Source organism: Blennius ocellaris, assembly GCF_963422515.1.
Source record: "Blennius ocellaris genome assembly, chromosome: 13".
Lineage (NCBI taxonomy): Eukaryota > Metazoa > Chordata > Actinopteri > Blenniiformes > Blenniidae > Blennius > Blennius ocellaris.
The window spans coordinates 8,166,113-8,183,612 of record NC_137662.1 but is presented as its reverse complement, the minus strand read 5'-3'; the positions used below and the strand labels follow the sequence as shown (position 1 = coordinate 8,183,612).

The window sequence follows — 17,500 nt, the reverse complement described above, 5'->3', positions numbered from 1 at the left end:
CGCACTCCCGGCAGCTGCATCCACTGCACGCCTTCGTGCAGCTCGCGTATATGGCGACCAGTCAGCTGCCGTGTCAGCACATTGCAGTGCCGCTTTGTTGAGTCGAACAGTAAAAGTAGCGGTGCCACTGACTTCACAAGAAGTTGGTATCATATGGGTGCAAAGGAACAGGGTCTGTAATTAAACATGACTTACATTCATCTAATAACTTGTCTGGTGGGATTTATTGTTGTCAAATGGGGCTTTTGCGTAAAAAATTAATCACAAGGTTGCAATGTCACACTCAGCTCCTTCAATAGGCAACAACAATTAGGATTTCAGTGTTCACAGTTGTCGATTAGGAATATTGTCCTCCTGTTATGGATTCAGCTGGTAAAGTGGGACATCGTCCTCTCTCAAGGTTGTTGGTTTGATTCTGTTCGTGTCCATATTTCCAGTGGTGTGCAAGACTCAACTCAATCAGCTGAGTCCACTTTTCAACGCTGTTGATTTGAATGTGAGTGTTTGAGACAGTGTGTCTGTCTGTTTGTCCTGTGATGGACATGCGTCTCATCCAGGGTGTATGTGGTTTTGCCCAATGTCAGCCGGGATTGGCTCCAGCGACCCTGAAATGGATAAAGTAGTATCAAGTTGAGCTGAGTTGAGTTGAGTTGAGTATTTGAAATATTTCTGATGAAAAACTAAGGAACTTTTAGATGTGAAGTGTTGGCTTTAGAACACTTTGAGAAACACTAGTCTACACTTGTCATCTATTTAAAAGACAACAAAACTTCCATTCTATGCGGCCTTATGTGCTACAGTTTTGGGGAAGCTCTAGCGATGGTTTTTCAACTTTAGATGAATTTAATGAGCAACAAGTTGTACCTGAATTATCATACTGAATGGAAATTCTGAAAAATGTGGCGTTATCTTAAAACTATCCATGGCTGTCCCTATTTGAATCAATGTTCCTTGAAGGCAGTAACCATAACTGAATTGTAGCCACTCAAATCTGATCATTTTATCAGCAGGTTGCATCCTGATGAAAGATGCCAAGAACACAATCACATGTCTGTTAATGTGTTACCAGGCTCAACGCAGGTTTTTACCAACACCACAATTAGATCATTGTTAACTTCTTAGCTGTTGTGAAATGTTTTTCTTTCAGTCTGAATTGACTTATAAAGCTTTGAAGTCAGTAAAGACTGGTCATCAGACGACTTCCTCTCTAAACTTCAAGCCAACCGTATTCTCGGATCCGTGCGGTTCCCCGGTGTGCCAGGCCTGTGAGAAGTCTGCTCTGGTCTGGTCTGAGTCCTACGTATAGATGTGCACATGTAGCAGAAAAGGCTAACCATGGCGGTTGCTGCGCAGAACGTTTCCATGGACATTCCTGCATACTTTCCTTTGCGAAGCTTCTGAGGTTTGAGAGAGAGAGAGAGAGAGAGAGAAGACACTGGTTCCCGACGCTGCTTCCGCCTCTTTGAGCCGAGGAATTTCAGAGGAATGCCACTAATAAAGTCATCTCTCCCTCCGATCCACTCCCAAAGGACTGCTTCAATGGCCGCATGTGTGTACATGTAGTGTGTTTCTGTGTGTGTGAGTGCATGAGTATCTGTCTGCAGAGCCCTGTATGTGTGTGTGTGTGTGTTTGTGTGTGTGTGACTGTGTAAGCCATGTGACCTTTTGGTGCTGCTGCAGTTTTAACACACTCCTGCCAACTGGCACATGGCGCTGCTCTGATCTGAGCACACAAGGAGGTGGTTGTAAGTGTACAGAAGTGACGCCTCATCATCATTATATAAGTGGTTAAAGGTGCTGTATGTTGCGCTCCTACAGCTGTAAAAATGCCTCATCAGTTCTGCAGTGTAAATGTTAACAAAAAAAAAAGCAAGAAAAAGGACTCCATTGCCAACAAGACCTGGCAGCCCATTCTTGACCATCAACGCTGTATTTTACGCTTGAAAAAGACCTATTGTGCCTTTTATGTGTATGAGTGTATGTATGGATGAACAGATGGATGGATGGTGTATTCAGACATGACTCTCAGTTTGATTTGTTTCCTCTTATACTGGCCCTTTGAGAGAAACACTTTCCACTTCTGTGTTTTTAACAACCTCATTCAATTTCAAAGAGCCCATTTTGCTGAATCTGCAACCATGCGACTCGTAGTGTGCGTTAGAGCGGCACACTATATTACAAATATCGTGATTAAAAATATTCATGAAAAATAAAAGACTGAGCTGAACTGAGATACATGATATTGTCTTTCAATACATGGTCATGCTCTGCACATTGTAAAGAACTGAATTTTAAACATGAAGAAATGTTTGATTAACCTGTGAAGACAAATCAAACACAGCAAGAGAAAGAACACTGTTATTTGGAAGAACGCATCTCAAAGTGTTTATCTTTACATATCATTTACATTGATGTAGAACCTTACGAGTGGTCAGTGAGGTCGTTAAATACAAGACGGAGAACAGAGAATTACTTTCTCTGATACATCAGTCATTTGATGACTTGCTCAACCGTAACGACGCTCCGAGTCAGGCAAACTTTAACTTGAAGAGTAAGTGAGGGCTTTGGGAATCTGAACCATCCATCCATCCATCCATCCATCCATCCATCCATCCATCCATCCTTAAATCTGTACAGACAGACCCCTTAAATAACAGATTTCATAGTTATAATAAAAGTTTATAATGATACATTTTATTTGAGCTGGGATAAGCGTTTGTGATGTAGAAACAAAGAATAGAGGGTAATTGACTAATATTTAACTATTACATACAGACATTTGTGAGTTTAAGCATTTTTTCGGAGTAATAATACTTAAAGAATGACTGATGGGTATCAAGCGTATGTAGCAGCATTACCACCAGTACAGCTCTCATTATGTTTCAACCATGCGTGTTTTTTTTTTTTTTTGTCTCTATTTGGTGCTGCTGTGTTTAACTTTGGCTGAAGTGAAATTGAAACCCCACCTGATACAAACACTGTGGACATAAAGATTAAAAGAAGATATTTCCTGTTTCCAGATCCAACAGTTGGAGACTCAGGTGATCGATGCAGAGAAACGGGCTTTCACCGCTCACCAGCAGGTAGGGATGCAGAACAAAGCCGCATTGATCTTGTCCCCCCCCCCCCCGAGCATTGGTGTACATGTATGTGCCCTGCCGTCCAGGTGCAGTGGATGGAGGAGAAGCTCAAGGCTCCAGACGGCCTGTGTGGAGACTCGGAGGTGCGTTTGTTTCAGCAGTGCCAGGAGCTGCAGGCCTCGGTCCAGGAGAAGGATGAGGTCATCGCCCAGCTGGAGCAGCAGCTGGAGGAGCAGGTAGAAAGACTGGCAAGCTTCTTCTTTTTTTTTTTTTTGAAAGGTATTCTTGTTCATATTTCTCCACCACCGTTTCGTATGAGCATATTTTGCTCCTGCTCGAGTGACTCGGTGTTGCTTCTCTCAACAGAAACAGGTTCGGCTTCAAGATGCCAAGACGGTGGAGGAGAAAGCAGCGAAAATCAAAGAATGGGTCATGCTGAAGTTATCAGAGGTAAAAATAAAAAGTTCTTATAGAAAAGAAAGATTCATTTTCTCAACTACATAAAAACTAGTACCGGTACCAATTTTTTTTTTTTTTTAAGTGTCTTGCTGCCCTGTTATAGCTGTAGTCTTTAATATCTCAAAATACTATTTCTTTCTCCCACACACTGCACAGATCTGGGATGGTCATCACCTCACACAGCACAAAAGTCCAACAAAAAATGTTTACATTTTATTTTTTTTGTATTTAATTTAATGAGATACTCCCAAACAAATATTCCCATTCGAGTAGCATCTCATAATAGTAATAAACACTTTGTAATGTGACTGTATGTGTGATCCCCTATTGGGCCTCCTGGTGGAGCTGCAGTGGGGTCACGAGTTCTCAAAATTTAAAGGTTAGACACAAACATTAATGCTTTTACAAATCATTGTGCTTGAACAAAATGATTTCAAAAAATGAAGAAGCACAGTGGCTAAATAATTTACTCTAAATAATTTGCTCTGATGGGGACTTTACTGACAACTAAAATGACCAAAAAGCAATTTCCAAGTTGTGGTTTGAAAATGAAGCTTTCTGGTGATTATTGTTTCACTTTTAATGTGGGAATATGTTCATGTTCCAGTTTGAGGTGGAGAATGCGGCATTGAGAGAAACCAACAAGCAGCAGGAGGCTCAAATTCTGGAGCTACAGAAACAAGTACAAGGTAACAACTTGTTTTTTTTCCAAGGTCTTTCCATGTAGCAGCAGCCTCAAGATCTGCGATGTTGTTACTGGATGTTTGCTGGTTCAATTCCCACTGCAGACAGGTTATAGCCCCCGACTGCTCAGGAGCAACATCTGACGTAAAGCAGCCAAAACACACCTTATGATCCTCTGTGGTATTGTGGAGGAGTTTGAATCTCCAGTTAATTGTCTGCTTCACTAACGTCTCGGGAAAGAATCTGAAAGAAACATACAAAACCTCTTGAAGCTCCATCACTAATCCCTGTAAGGCCTTTTCAAAGCCAGAAATAAGAATGCAAGTTTGACATTTTCTCACGTTTGTGACAGTGTTAAAACATATTTGTCTGCAGCCTTTGAGCAGAAGTGCAGCGCTGGGCGAGGAGTCCCGTGCAGACCAGGGGAGGCGCAGCGACTCAGCAGCCTGACCTTTGGCTGCTTCCAGGTGAGGGGGAAAAACCCCCAGGTCCTGACCGGACCGGCTCCCTGCCAGCGGACCCTCAGCACCGAGGGAGAGACTGACACCAGAGACAAAACGGGTAAGTCGACGGGAAAGCAGTACAAAAGATTGACATCATTATTCATACCTTTGGAAATGACACCGTTGTTTTTCTCAGACTGATTTGGGGGGCGGGTTTATGTTTGCTTTGGCAGAAAAGAGCAGCAAGGAGACGTCCTCCACAGGGACGGATGCCGAAGTACGCAGAACAAACCAAATCCCGCTCCTGTGTTCTCCACCGGAGTGCCACAACACGGCCGAGACCCCCGGTGAGAACGGAGCAGAGTCCCGCGGGGTCTCGTCTGTGCTCTCCAGCGCAGCCTCTGAGGGCGAGGCGGCGGCATGCGGCCTGGAGTTCAGCCGGCCCGGCAGCGAAACCTACATGACGGCGTCGGATGACAGCAGCTCCCTTTTTGACGATGACATGCAGCGGGCGGAGCGGCCCAGCTTCGGTCTGCTGGAGTCGTCGGACAGAGCCCGAGCGAGGTGTAAGGAAGGTGAGGAGGAGGAGGAGGAGGAGGAGGAAGAGGAGGAGCAGAAAGGAGGCAGGGGGAAGTTAGAAGATAGCACATCTGAGGAGCTCAACAAGCGCTTCCAGTTGCAGAGCCTCGACTCCTCGTCCTCCTCCAGTGAGCCCACCACGCCCACCCCGGCCCTAACCCCGAAACGACCCAACCCACCACAGGACCCCAGGGACGACCCCGCCTCGCCCAAGCAGCCCCGGCTGAGGACCCCAGCGGGGTTGATGATGAACTCGTCCCTGGCTAAGAAGCACCTGAGCCAGCCGTCGATCAGCAGCGAGGTGACGCACGGCCAAACGCGCAACGCCCTGAGCATGCTGCGTCCCCTCCGGCCACAGGAGACCGACCTGGGCCATCAGCAGCAGGACGCCAGCATGGAGACGGGCCGGGAGACGCCTCCCCACGTCCTTTCCGGCTCACAGTCGTCTCCCGGCACGCCGTTCCAACAGGGCTCGTCTGAACCCGGGACGGAGGCGAACTCAGAGGGGTCGGAGTGGGAAAGCTCTGCAGCTAATAACAAACCCCCAACCCCACCGTTACACCGGCTCCCCTCCTGGGTATGACCAGCTGAATTTAAATTCACACTAAACTAGGTTATTGAACAAACGTTTATCTCAGTGATCATCTCCCTTAAATCCTCAATGGTCTACATACTATAAATAAGAAACTCACTTGTACCTAAAAACTATTAAATCTTCACAACAGAGTTTAATGGAAAGCAAGATGATCTGTTTCTTTATACCTGATATCATTCCACTCTCGTTCAGACCTGGCTGAAGATGTTATTAAAAGCAAGTTAAAGAGCCAAAACAACACACTTTTTCACACGTTGACTAAGCTGGATGTTTGAAATGCCTCCCTTTTATTTCATCATGGCTCATTAAAACCAAGTCCAAACAAAGCATTTTATTCAAAGTCTGATCTTGAATATAAAAACTTGAACAAAACACATGTGACAGAAATACAGAAAAGGTTTAAGAGGATTTATTTTACATCGTCATCACTAGAAATGTGATACCTAACTTGATTTCTTATAAAATATTATCCAACAAGGTGAAATCATTAGCGAACACAAGTCATTCTTATAGCAAGAACTTTGCAAGAGCGTCAGAGAAAGACATTTTTAAAAGTAGTTTTTTTTTCGTCCTGTTTTGGACACTGCACGACATCGTGCATATCACTTGTAACAAACCTCTGAATGGTGCATATGGAACACGTGAAGCGTTTTCCAGCACAATAAGAAATCATATCAGGCTTCAAAATCCAACCTTGCAAAAAATTATTTCCACATGTAGCTCATTACACCACCTAATTTGGGCATTACTGAGCAAACAAAGTGGTTTGTTATGGTTCAGTCATTATAATGCTCATTTCCCTAATAGGAAAGTCGTATCTATGCCGTGGCAAAGTCAGGGATCAGACTGTCTGACACCTCGTGCACAGACTCCGCTAGCAAAGGTAAGACAAAACATAAAGCGTGGTGAATGAGATGCCGACACATGTCTTCACTGACTGACTCAATGTGTGTCGTAGATCCGTCCCTGAAGTCCTCCTATCCTGCCTTTGTGATGTACACATCCCTGGTCTATAAGAACATGACCACACCAGTTTACACTACCCTAAAGGGGGTGAGTACAGGTAGACGTCTCTGGAACACGTCGTCTTTCCCAGCTATATGAGCAGCGTTCTTCCCCCCGTCACAGAAAGCCACTCTGCTGAGCAGCAGCCCGTTCTCGGACGAGTCGTCCAGCTCCGAGGAGTCGTCCGGTTCGGGCGAGGAGGACGGCTCCGTGTGCAGCTCCCACACCTCGTCCAGCTCCAGGAAGGACAGCAGCCCGGGCAGCCCGCGCTCCCTCAAGAGAGGTACAACATGACGTTTCTAATACTACCGTGGGCTTAGTGAATCAATCTGCCCTTTTTTTCCGTCAGCTGTGTCCGTGGCTTCAATGACATCAGAGAGCGATTACGCCATCCCGCCCGATGCGTACTCCACCGACACCGAGTGTTCAGAGCCGGAGCAGAAACTACCCAAGACCTGCTGTTCAACCAGCGACAACGGCAAGAGTGTGAGTCCCTCGCTTCATTTGATACCGGGTTTGTATCAGGAATACTAGGTCTCTTTACATCCAGGCCTTAAACAAGAAATAATTTTACACTTCACCAATTTCCAGACATAGAGTACCTTCTCGGTTTAGCTAAGCAAAATGATAATAGAAAGCAGGTTCATAGTCTTCCTCCTGTACAGTCTGTTTGGTTCATCTTGCTGTTTGTAACCGAGTCGTGTCGTGGGCTACAGGAGCCGATGGAGAAGTCGGGCTACCTTCTGAAAATGGTAAAGACCTGGAAGAAAACCTGGAAGAGACGCTGGTTTGTTCTCAAAGACGGAGAGCTGCTCTACTATAAGTCACCCGTGAGTTTCCTTCAGCACTTCAGTTACCGCATAACTCGAACATATTTGCTGTTTTTAGCTGTTGCTCACAGGCCATGTGAAGCAACTGGAACTACGAATGGTTGAATTATTTTCCCCCCACAGAGCGACGTGATCAGGAAACCTCAGGGTCAGATTGAGGTCAACGCCACCAGCAGCATTGCACGAGGAGAGGGGAAACAAATACTTCAGGTACTCCGTCCTCACTTCAAAACCCAACTTTTCTTTCACATCTCTGGGTGTTCAATATCTTTTAAGGTAATAAACAGGTAGTGGCAGCTTACATGAAGAAATCTACTGTTACAATTAGAGTTCGGGGGTTTGCAAACCCCATATAAGGACAATTATGTCTGACCTCCTATTTGGACTTTGAATATGAAGATAACACAGCTGGTACACTTGTATATACAATCCAGCTATAAATTTTCTTTAACATTGTCTCCACAGCCCTCCTCCTTTTTATTTCTTTTTGCCATAGGAAAGATGAGATGTATCTTTAAAGCAGCGCAGTCACTTTTCACACACCAAGTGTAGAAAATGATCCTAACAGATCTTCTTTTGGTCCTGAAACTAAAAATCCATTCAACATCTACACTGATAAAGAGTAACTATAACAACCAGTGCTTTACTTTTGAGACACACCATCACCTTTTAAATGATTTGTAATTCGCCAATCCTTCCATTTGGCCTTTTCACCGGGGTTTTATTCTTGCATGCAGATTGTGACAGGGAAGCATGTCTACTACCTGAAGGCCGACTCCCCCAACCTGCTGGAGGAGTGGCTCCGCGTGCTGCAGAGCGTGTTGAGGGTGAAGGCCGCCAGTCCTCTCTTCACTCAGCCGGACATTCGGCCCAGCATGAGGGGACTCCTCATCAAGGTCCGCGCAACTCAGACCTCATTTGTGTGCTGACCTCATTTCAAACTTTGCACCAGTAGGAGAAGGAAAACATTAGTAACAGCTGATAGTTTTACTATATGTGCACTAAAATATACAATATGTGTACTTAATAATATACATGCATGTAATGTGGAGCCGGATGCTTTTTTGCACAGATAACAGCTTCCACTCTTCCTGGAAGACTTTCGACAAGTTTTGAGTGTTTCTGTGGAAATTTATGCTGATTTATTCTCATCAGAGCATGACGGTTGGATGACACGTAATATTAGCTCCTCTTTATGCACTTTACTGACTTACTCACTTATGCTGAGGCTCAGTCATGTTCCCCAAACTGGTAGTTGAAAGCCTTTTATTGCCTCAAGTGTCTTGGTATGTGCCTGATTTAATACCCAAAAAGCTTGATTGAAACGCATAAATTCAGTATTTAACAAATACTTTTGCCCATATGACATTGGCACAATCCTGTGTTTCCTGTTGGATTCCTGAATAATCACTGCCCGTACTGCAATGTGTTCTCTCTCCGTGCTGCAGGTGAAGCACGGCTACTCCAAGCGGGTTTGGTGTGCCCTGATCGGCAAGACGTTGTACTACTTCCGCAGCCAAGAGGACAAGGTGCAACTCCATATCCACGAACCTGCTTGAAAAAAAAATCCAGAAATCCTTCAAACGGGTGATTATTTACCGTTGTATTTCTGCGCTCTCAGTTCCCACTGGGTCAGATCAAGCTGTGGGAGGCCCGGGTGGAGGAGGTGGACAGGTCCAGGGACTCCGACGATGACTTGAAGGCGTGTGGGCGGGGTTTGCATGCAGCGCTTTTCACCATCGCCGTCCACCCATTGGAGCAAGGCCCCACGTACCTGCTCATCGAGTCTCGCCATGAGAAGGTCAGTGAACTCCTGAAGCATCTTGTCGAGCTTGAGGATTCATTTGTTGAAACATGAAACCATCGACAAAGATTTTCCAGACACTGTTTATCAGGAGGGAGATTATCTTGTTATTTGTCATGTTTACGTTGGAAATCGACCCTAATGCGTCGCTCTGTGATGTCACTGGCCCTGCAGGACACCTGGTTGTATCACCTGTCGGTGGCGGCGGGCTCCACGGTGGGCAAAATCGGCACTGAGTTCGAACAGCTGGTCGGAAAACTCTTCCAGCTCGATGGCGATCCGAGTGAGTCTCTGTTCCAACAAAATGAGAATCTTTTACTGTTGCCTGTCAACATCAACTATGAACCTAAAATCTGAGGCACAAAAGTTTTTATTCCATACAGACTAGTAGTTTTTCTTTTAACCGAAAATCCGGGGACTAATTCAACCCCCCTGAGAAAGCCCCTGTCGACGTCATAACTGAATAACATCACTGTATTTATTGATAAACACACTGTGCTTTTCAAAAAATAATCACCAGAAAAGCATATAATCATAAAACGTTGCCTCTTTCATACAAAAACAAATACATCAGCAAAGTCAAGCAACAACAAAACTGAGCTTAACACTTTTGTGCTTAAACTTTTACATAATTGGAAAGTGCAATGTTCATTTAATTTATATAATAGTGATGACAATGCACTGCTGTATTCATATTTTCAAATTCTACGTCAAATCCAGGCCTGGAAAATCCATGTGGAGTTTGCATGATCGCCATTTGTGTCTGTGTTGTAAAGAAAATAGATTCTTCTTTTAAAATTAGGAGTGGGTTTATTAAAGGTTGACCATCTGAGTATTTCTGGTGTTTTTGTGCTCCCTGAATTGAAGCGGAAATTGTGTGTTTTATGTTTTCGGTGTTGCGAGACCGGACTTAAAGATGGAGCTGTGAGCGTCAACGTCTCAATGTCATTCTGCTCTCTGCTCGTGTGAAACGTGACATATTTTCCGTGCGTCGTCCCGTCAGGCTCTCAGATCTGGAGGCATCCGACTCTGTGCTTCAGTAAAGAGGCCCTGTCGTCTCCTCTCACCACGCTGCCCTCGCAGGCTCTGCAGACCGAGGCCGTCAAACTCTTCAAGGTGCCCAAATGTCAACAAACATTGATTGAAATCTCACAAAGCTGTCAGATTTAGTAAAACAAAAATGATTACTTATTTGTCAGACAACTTATTTTAGAAAAAAGTTCAAACAAGCCTAGAAAAATCGATATAAAATGCTTATAAAATAGCTGGAAGTACATTTTATAAGCAAGAATATTCAGCTGGAGATACGCACATATGTAACAAAAAAAAAGGGATATATTTCAAAATGTGTGGTTTTCTTTTTAAATACTGCATAATTTTTAATTCTAGTCATTTTTGACATCTTACAAACGGTGCATACTGTAGCGCTGAGCACAACACAAAACCTGCCTCTACAAAACAACAACGGCGTAAGAACGACAAAGAAACGATAGCAAATGATGACAAAGCAACCGACAGACAGAGCCGTTACACATAACCAGAGAAGTCCAGAGAAGCAATGTCCCACAATCCTTTGCGCTCCCCTCATCCCGCAGCGTTCGCTACAATATTAAAATCAAAGTATTTAGAGACGTTAGAGAAATCTGAGGCTCAGTGTTGGACGCTTTGCATGAAAGACCGATGTGAATCACAATGTAGAACCTACCACCTGGACTCCTACTGCTAATCAAATATCGGTTTATAGCCCAATAATTATGAGATATGTCGGTGCAGGCAGATACTTGTATTTCATAAAAATTATTAAATATTTGAGTTTCAGCTCATAGACTTCATGAGAACCATCTGTTTATGTACAATACTGCCCCAAATGTTTTGAAACTGAGCTGAATATATAGACACAGAGCTTTAACATAAATAACAATGTGATTAATATCTGGTCATAATTGTAGTTGTAGAAGCGCAGGCTGAATGTTCCCCGTCTCTCTTCAGACTTGTCAGCTTTTCATCAACGTGGCCATCGACGCCCCGGCCATCGACTACCACGTGTCTCTGGCGCAGAGCGCCCTGCAGGTGTGCCTGGCGCACCCGGAGCTCCAGAACGAGTTCTTCTGCCAGCTCGTCAAGCAGACGCGCCGGAGGCAGCCGCACGGCCACCCGGGACCCCTGCAGGTACGCCCCGTCCCCACACGGAGGCAGCAGGAGAGCGGAACTGGAGGCCTTTTCAAAATGGGAGTGACAGTTTGTGCAACAGGGAGGGAAGGATCGAGTGCGTTTCAGTCAGTCTGCCACGGCGATGAGTTTGACGCCAATGTTAGTCATCCCAAACAGCAAGTGCTTAGGAAGCGTTTCGAGAAAATTCTGTGGGATCTATTCAAGGTGTCTCAGTACTTATTACCCATTTCCAAAAACACCTGGGGGGGGGGGGGGGGGGGGGGGGGGGGGGGGGGGGTGTACCAGCAGGGGGCAGAACTGAGTGCTGTGTTCACAGCTCCACCTGGGAGTTTCAAAGTTGAATTCCAGAGTGTCTCTTCCTCTTTGTCATCTCCAGAAACGCAGAATACAGAGTGACTCACAGCACGAGCCTCCTCTGGCAGCTCCTTTGTACACATGAATGATCTCAATGTGGCATCAAAACACTCAGTTATACCCCCATTCTCTACCAGTTCACATGTAATCCCGAGACAATGCTCCTCACATGCGAGACCTCTGATTCATACTTGTGACCGTTTGTAAAGCGCGTGGTGACTGTGTGTGCGTGTGTGTGTGTGTGTGTGTGTGTGTGTGTGTGTGTGTGTGTGTGTGTGTGTGTGTGTGTGTGTGTGTGTGTGTGTGTGTGTGTGTGTGTGTGTGTGTGTGTGTGTGTGTGTGTGTGTGTGTGTGTGTGTGTGTGTGTGTGTGTGTTCCTATCCAGGGCTGGCAGTTTCTGGCCTTGTGCGTGGGGCTGTTTCTTCCCCGGCATCCGTTCCTCTGGCTGCTTCAGGTTCACCTCAAAAGGCACGGAGACTCCAGGTGAGACGGCGAGAAGATCGAGAAGCTACGCACAAAAAATGAAAACAGAACCGCTGCAAACGCGTGGTGCGTCTTATCGTACACGGAGAAGCTGAATGGAGACGTCACAAGTCCATAAAAGAGAAAAAAATGCGGGATCTTTTCGCATGTTTCATATTTCGCATGTTTAGACTGTGTGAGGAAACCACAGCACTCACACGTGCACGGGGAGAACATGCAAACACAGAGCAGCTCTGAAACATGAAGTCCTCACTGTGAGGTGAAAGTGCTGACCGCTGCACTTTCCTGGATGAAAAAAAAAAGGTTTTAGATGAAAATACGTAAAGGTTTGGAAACTCTCCCACAGCACACCGTAACCAAGTACACACCCATGTTTGAATTTTTCTCCTCTCCTTTGTTCTGGACTGTTAAACTCACACCAGAAAGTGTAAATACAGCCTCGTGCAGTTTGGACCCAATGAGTGATTTACTGACTTTTAACAGCTTTTCCAACAAAGAGGGAGTAGAATAGAACTTTATTGACCCTTTACAGGGAAATGCCTTTTTTCAGCATATCAAAGCGCACAGACACCTCCGTATCCCTGCACTCATTTCTAACAATCTAATGATAAATAGAAGTAATTATAATAAAAAATGTATATTCATGATATAATTCATAAAAGTGAAATATATTGCTGACGTCATATAAAATTTGGTGCAGTCAGTAAAGTTTCGGCTCACATATGTGACCCCCCCCCCCCATGCCTGTTGTTTCTCTCAGGACGGAGGTGGGCAAGTACGCCATCTACTGCCAGCGCTCCATGGAGCGGACGCAGCAGAAGGGCGAGAGGCAGGCCCGGCCGTCCCGCATGGAGATCCTGTCCATCCTGCTGAGGAACCCCTACCACCACTCCCTGCCGTTCAGCGTCCCCGTGCACTTCCTCAACAACATGTACCAGGTAGTGACGCTCACCCAATGAGAGGCGGATCACACCAACAGCCGCTTCTGTCATTTTCCAATCACATGGTGCTCTCAAGTCGCAGTTTACACATATTAAAAACCTGTTTACACTGAAACACACACCCTCCGTGTAGTTGTTTTGGGCCTCACCCTGTATCTAACCAGGTTTTACTTATGCTGGGGTTTTTTTTTTTGTTTTGTTTTATTGTCCCTCCCTGCTGTTGCTGTCTGTGCTTCCAGGAAGTGCTGAGGTCATAGTCTCAATAGCAAACCGCTGCTCCGGATTTACCACAAGGAGACTGAAAACCTGTTTGTTGGTCACAGACGTCGCATAAGCACACCCAGTCTTCTCCCGAGTAAAAGCATATGTAGAAAATACATAACCCCAACACCTGAAAACATTTGATTCAATTCGGTTAGATCATTACAAGTGAAAAGAGATATCTACCACCTAAAAACAAAAACACTCGTGTACAAAGAAAGAGCAATTAAAACTGCATAAATCATAGATTTATTAATCAAACAAAATACAACCACAGGAACAATAAAGTGGAAATATAATAAAGCCAGAATGTATCAGTCAAACAAATGTAGAGTGTTTTTTTAGACTTGACACTTTCAAATATTTCTTCCAAATACAGTCATGGTCTGATCAATTGTTCCTGCTAATAGTAAACAATTTTGCCATTTTTTCAAGACATTAGGTGGTTATACATTTTACCAATAATCAATTTCAATGAAAAATTGCACTTGGAGTTCTTCTGTTAAATTCAGTTGAAAATGATTGATGCTACACATAGGGTTTTTATAATAATAATAATAATAATAATATTATTATTATTATTATTATTATTAATGAGACTAAAAATAACTAGAAAATTGCTTTTTGTGTACGTGCTCCCATTTTCACCAAAATCCCATCCGCTTTGACCGGTAAAGTGGTGGAGAGGCACACAGGAGGATAATAACACTAAGTTTATATGTATCACACTTTTCAAAATACCCAAAGACACTTTATAGTGTTAAATTACTAAATCAGCAAAGACAGGAACGGGAGTAAACAAGTCATAAAACACATAGTAAAGGCAGTTGTGAACAGGTTGGTCTGGATGAGAGACTTGAGAGCGGTCAGGTCGGTGCCTGATGCATTGTGGTCGAGAGTTCCGGACTGTATACAAAACGTTATTGTGCCATGGCTTCAGACAGTCCTCTGTGTTCGGTTCCCTTCCCGCAGGTGGTGAGCTTTGATGCTGCGACCACAGTGGACGAGTTCCAGTGTCGCCTGAACCAGGACACGGGCATGAGGAAGACGGGGCTGTCTGGTTTCGGCCTGTACTCCGACGACCCGACGGGACGGGAGCTGGAACACTGTCTGCAAGGAGGAATCAAGGTGCGGCTGCTCTCAGTGGGCCGTTTCTACCATGTGTGTGTGTAGAGATGACATTTTCCTTTAACCGCGTCCCGCCGCCTTGCAGATTTGTGACATCATCTCCAAGTGGGAGCAGGCCTCGAAGGAGCAGCACACCGGCAAGTCGGAGAACACCCGGACCGTCCGCCTCACCTACAAGAACAGGTAGAGGGGCGAGATCACGACACAACACGAGATACAGCAGGTCAACAGTTCACTTTCAGGAAAGAGATCACCCTACCACAAAAAAAAAAAAAAGTCGCACTGGATAAAAGCAACTAACACACATATTGGGTTGGAATGTCTTGTTTTTAGCAAAAGGATCAATGTGTGAAACACATTTGACAATTCTTCTGCATAACTGGTATATATTGAAACACTAGAAAATGGACTAAAATACAATAAAATGTGCTTATTAGCAGACAAATGAATCCCATAAAACAAGTGTTTAATGAAGCTGAACATGCATATTTGTGTAAATGAAGAACTTTACAGGCTTTCAATGGATCAAATTATGTATTTTCCAATAAATGGAAGAAGCTCAATAACAACATATAGACACAAGACAATTCATTTATTATGAGTGCTGTGAAGGGTCAAAATGTATGAGAGACAAAAACCTTGTAGTAACTTCTCAGTGTTGACAAAACATAGTTAATATAAAAAACATTCATTCATTTTTTTTCTAAATAAAGAAGTTAAAATTTGTCTTGTTTGCAGAATACAAATCTGAATTCTATGTTGGGGATTTCATGTTAGTGACTGTTGCGACTTATTGGTACTTTTATATCTTTTATACTGGTTTACATGAGGACTTAGAGGTTAGCGCTCTCATTTCAAAGCTTTTGTGTTGAGTTCTGCCTGCGCATGTGTGGCTTTTCTGCCACAGTTAAAATAATACGGCTTTTGGTGACTCCAGGCATGGATCTTAGTGTCCGACTGTTCGTCTCGCTTGTGTTTCACCTCTATTCCACTGTCGTCCACATTCCTTCCATAAGTTATAAGTTAATGACAAATACAAGACCAGTGGTTGCAATGGGTTTAACTCAGCTATCACAGTGTCATGCAGAATATCTCCTCACCCCCTCCTCCCCCCTCCGCAGGCTGTACTTCTCTCAGCAGGTGAGGGGGGAGTCGGAGCGGGAGAGGCTGCTGCTGGCTTATCAGACCAATGAAGCCATCGTGGCGGGACACTTCCCGGTCAACAAGGAGCTGGCTCTGGAGATGGCTGCTCTGCTGGCGCAGGTCTCAAACCCAACTCGCCGTTACCGCCATTTCTATTGAGTGTGAACAGACGCCGTGTTCAAAGAGAGTGGTGGTGGGGGGGGGGCTCTCTCCACAACCACCTGCACGTACTCAGGTTAAAGCTGAGCGTTCACTTTAGATGACTTTGTTTATATCTAATGTGTCAAACTGTGCAGCCCGAAGTGTCCGTTTAAACCAGAGGTCTGCAACTTTTACAACCAAAAGAGACCATTTTTGCCACTTTCCACCAAATCAAATTTAAGTGGAGCCACAAAACCCTTTTAACCCTTAAAGTGAAGCTCACACTTTTGATGTTTCAGCTGTTTTTTTACTCCATACAAGCAGTTTTTTGTGGGTTTTTTCTCTCAGTTTTTCAGCTTTTTTTTTCCATTTAGTAAACCGAGTCATTTCAATTTTGGAATTAAAGTCATTTTTTTTAAAGCGCTTTTTGAAATTGACTTTGATACGTGTAAAATGAATATGAAACATCAATTCATCCCAAACGTTTGGCCTATGTAGTTGAGTAATTCCTCGAAATTCCCTAAAGATATTTCAGAGATGGAAAAAGAGATTTTGTGAATTCGTATTTGATCTTTGGACACCAAACTCTAACCAATCAAATATTTGACTGAATCCTGATGTTGATGTTTTATTGCATCTGCATCTAGAAAAGACCTGCAGAAATGAAACTGACTGACGACTTCCTCACTGCTTGTGCCGTTTGTCTCCAGGTGGAGTTTGGAGACTTTGAACGTCCATTTTCTGCTGGATCCGCCCAAACTAAGTCTAATCAAACCCTAAAGCAGGTTTTGGACCGATTTTACCCAAAACACTATCGCCGGACCACATCTGAGGAGCAGCTCAGGTATTAATAATAACACAGTCTCACGACAAACGTTTCCTTCTTTCAGGTATATTAAACTTGTGTGTAATTCGCCTTTTCTCTCCCCTCAGACAACTGCTGCAGCGCCTGTCAGCCCGGTGGGCCTCGCTCAGGGGCCGCAGTTCCCCCGAATGTGTCAGGATCTACCTGACCGTGGCCAGGAAGTGGCCGTTCTTTGGTGCCAAGCTGTTTGAAGCGCAGGTCAGTGCGAATCTAATATCTTGCCAGGTTTGAAATAGTTTGTGCAGGACTGAAATGCAAGATGCCAGCAGATAAAAAAAAATCAATCAATCAATCAATCAATCTTCTTGTAGCTATAAAAATCCCACAGCGCCTCCATTGCGCCATTAACAGGCCTACAGGCCCAGCGACTGCATGTGGTTGCATCTTCATTCACTGTTAAAACAGCAGCACCCGATATGACTGATCACTTTCACAATCTGGTCTTTGGAGCTCTGTGTTTTTCCATCAATTCCCATGAAGTGATTAAACTGAGCAGGTATTTAACTCAACCACACAAGTAACTGCCTGCACAG

The 17,500-nt window shown here is 44.4% G+C and overlaps 1 protein-coding gene across 1 annotated transcript in view; it reads left to right on the top strand.

Moving 5' to 3' along the window:
- plekhh2 (pleckstrin homology domain containing, family H (with MyTH4 domain) member 2) overlaps window positions 1-17,387 on the top strand; it is a gene marked incomplete at its 3' end in the record, with an annotated part of 29,224 nt that extends 11,837 nt beyond the window's left edge. Inside the window, exons 3-28 of the mRNA XM_080507392.1 lie at window positions 3,021-3,083; window positions 3,167-3,316; window positions 3,447-3,530; window positions 4,147-4,228; window positions 4,599-4,784; window positions 4,900-5,822; window positions 6,648-6,723; window positions 6,799-6,893; window positions 6,969-7,128; window positions 7,195-7,331; window positions 7,562-7,675; window positions 7,799-7,885; window positions 8,413-8,571; window positions 9,124-9,204; window positions 9,297-9,476; window positions 9,654-9,762; window positions 10,483-10,595; window positions 11,469-11,648; window positions 12,391-12,488; window positions 13,249-13,426; window positions 14,663-14,818; window positions 14,904-15,001; window positions 15,940-16,081; window positions 16,813-16,946; window positions 17,036-17,165; window positions 17,319-17,387. Of these exons, the coding sequence (XP_080363518.1) occupies window positions 3,021-3,083; window positions 3,167-3,316; window positions 3,447-3,530; window positions 4,147-4,228; window positions 4,599-4,784; window positions 4,900-5,822; window positions 6,648-6,723; window positions 6,799-6,893; window positions 6,969-7,128; window positions 7,195-7,331; window positions 7,562-7,675; window positions 7,799-7,885; window positions 8,413-8,571; window positions 9,124-9,204; window positions 9,297-9,476; window positions 9,654-9,762; window positions 10,483-10,595; window positions 11,469-11,648; window positions 12,391-12,488; window positions 13,249-13,426; window positions 14,663-14,818; window positions 14,904-15,001; window positions 15,940-16,081; window positions 16,813-16,946; window positions 17,036-17,165; window positions 17,319-17,387 (3,984 nt within the window). The remainder of the gene's footprint in view (window positions 1-3,020; window positions 3,084-3,166; window positions 3,317-3,446; window positions 3,531-4,146; window positions 4,229-4,598; window positions 4,785-4,899; window positions 5,823-6,647; window positions 6,724-6,798; window positions 6,894-6,968; window positions 7,129-7,194; window positions 7,332-7,561; window positions 7,676-7,798; window positions 7,886-8,412; window positions 8,572-9,123; window positions 9,205-9,296; window positions 9,477-9,653; window positions 9,763-10,482; window positions 10,596-11,468; window positions 11,649-12,390; window positions 12,489-13,248; window positions 13,427-14,662; window positions 14,819-14,903; window positions 15,002-15,939; window positions 16,082-16,812; window positions 16,947-17,035; window positions 17,166-17,318) is intronic.
- Window positions 17,388-17,500: the final 113 nt, after the last annotated feature.